At 35.8% G+C, this 2,116-nt stretch overlaps 1 protein-coding gene across 1 annotated transcript; it reads left to right on the top strand.

Annotated features, from left to right (window-relative positions):
• The first annotated feature begins 226 nt into the window (after positions 1 to 226).
• Positions 227 to 1,183, top strand: LOC113705967 (cytosolic sulfotransferase 15-like). Its single transcript, XM_027227868.1, has one exon. It carries the CDS (start codon positions 227 to 229, stop codon positions 1,181 to 1,183), a length of 957 nt encoding a protein of 318 aa, XP_027083669.1.
• Positions 1,184 to 2,116: the final 933 nt, after the last annotated feature.

Consider the following 2,116-nt stretch of genomic DNA (forward strand, 5'->3'; position numbering starts at 1 on the left):
GTGAAATGTTGAGGTCGCATGTAGAAGAGTGTAATCCAGAGTGTAATCCACTGCGGCTAAGGAATTATTGAGGCTAACCCACAACATCCCATTATTGAACAAGTTTTATAAATGTGATATTGTTGGATTCAACAAATCCTGCCTTGCTGATATCTATCCACTTTACTTTCCCATTGAAGAAACACCAATATTCCGTCCTTCACCCTCAACCAAAGTTGTAGAGGATATGGATGAATTTCAAGGATTGCTACAAACAATTCCTAAAGAAGTAAACTGGGATGGTCTGTTGCTATACTACTACAACAATTTTTGGTGTCCAGGAGGAGTGCTTAAATCCACAATTTTCTTTCAAAGAAACTTCAAAGCTAAGGATTCCGACATTATCTTAGCTTCCATCCCTAAATCAGGCACCACTTGGCTAAAATCACTTAGCTTTAGCATCATCAACCGCAAGAAGTGCACAACACCAGAGAGCCCTCTCCTCATCACCAATCCTCATGATCTTGTAAGTTGCATGGAGTATGATTTATTTCTGAAAAGCGAAAATCCTGATCTTGAGGCCTTCTCATGTCCAAGAATTTTATCAACACATCTACCCTACCATGCCCTTCCTCAATCAATTTTGAATACCAAATGTCGCATAATTTATATATGTAGAAACCCTTTGGATCAGTTCATTTCTCTCCGGCACTTTTTGCTTGAAAATAGTGGTGAAGATCAGCAAAAAGCACTTCCTATTGATGAAGCTTTTGAATTATTTTGCAAAGGCATATACCCTTTTGGTCCCGTTTGGGATCATGCTGAGGGGTACTGGAATGCAAGCCTAAATGATGTTCAAAAGGTGGTGTTTCTCAAGTACGAGGATCTCAAAATAGATGCAACTTCTCACGTGAAGATGCTAGCAGAGTTCTTGGGATTTCCTTTTTCTCCAGAGGAAGATGAAAATGGTGTAGTCAAAGAAATAGTTAAGCTTTGTAGCTTAGAGAATCTCAAGAATATGGAGGTGAACAAGAACGGTCTTCTTGTTTTATCTCCAACTATTAAGTTTAAGGCTCGTTCCTTTTTCAGAAAGGGAGAAGTAGGAGATTGGAAAAATTTTCTCAATAATTCCATGGCAGAACGTTACAAGAAGATTATGGAAGAAAAGTTGGGAAAATCTGGTTTGGCATTTGAACTGTTATAAATGTTAAGCATCCCATGGATGTATTATTTTTTTACTTTTTTTTCTTTTTGGTTCAATGCATTTGGTCAAATCCTCCTTCCAGACCGACACATGAAGCCTTATTTGTATTTGAATGCCTTGGATCATTTTATTTGTTCTGTCGTTTTGTCTTGATGACAAACATAACCATTTCAAGTGTGGAGCATAAAATAAAGTGGTTTGAGAAGTATTCTTATCATTGTTCACAGGGTTAACTTTTTTTTTTTACCCTTTCGGCAAAACTCTGTAGAGGATAAATAACCAACTTTAAATTTTACAAAAATAACTAAAAATGATGAAGGGGCACAAGCATGATGACCTTCATTGTAAGAGTAAATGATTCTCCCTCCATCCCAATTATTTAGTCATGTTTTAGGAGTTCAACTTTTTAAAAACAGTGGTTTGATTGTGATATTTGTGCTTCTCTTTCTAATTTTAATCTCATAAATTCAAAATTTAAATTTAAATGATAGCATGCATATAATTAAAAAAAAAAGCTACATTGAAAAGAGAGAATAAAAAGTTATTTGTCTTTTTTAACATGACAAATGTTTTAAAATATTCTAATATAAAAAGGTATGACAATTTCAATTGGACGGAGGCGCAGTAAAATATCTCAAATAAGGTATGTTATGGCCATTTAAAGTTAGAAGACCGTGAATCAATTTCAGAAGGCCATCAGTTGAGATAAAGATCCGACATGGTGAATTGCACAACAAAGCAAAAGCATATGCGATTGGATACAGATGACTGATGGTTTTGCGATTGAGCCAAAAAGTGAATGAATCCGCGTCGAAAGGTTAGAAATAGGCGGGCAGGAAAAATGCTCCAAAGGCATCAAATGAATTATAAATAGGAAAGTTCCATCAAATGAAACTAAAGCTTGCCGTTGTCCGTGTCTAGTGCTTATTAACG

This window comes from Coffea arabica, chromosome 8c (assembly GCF_036785885.1).
Source record: "Coffea arabica cultivar ET-39 chromosome 8c, Coffea Arabica ET-39 HiFi, whole genome shotgun sequence".
In the NCBI taxonomy this organism is placed as follows: domain Eukaryota; kingdom Viridiplantae; phylum Streptophyta; class Magnoliopsida; order Gentianales; family Rubiaceae; genus Coffea; species Coffea arabica.

Excerpts from the sequence above, each read along its gene's own strand:
- LOC113705967 (XM_027227868.1), top strand. The coding sequence starts at position 227 with ATGGATGAATTTCAAGGATTGCTACAAACAATTCCTAAAGAAGTAAAC.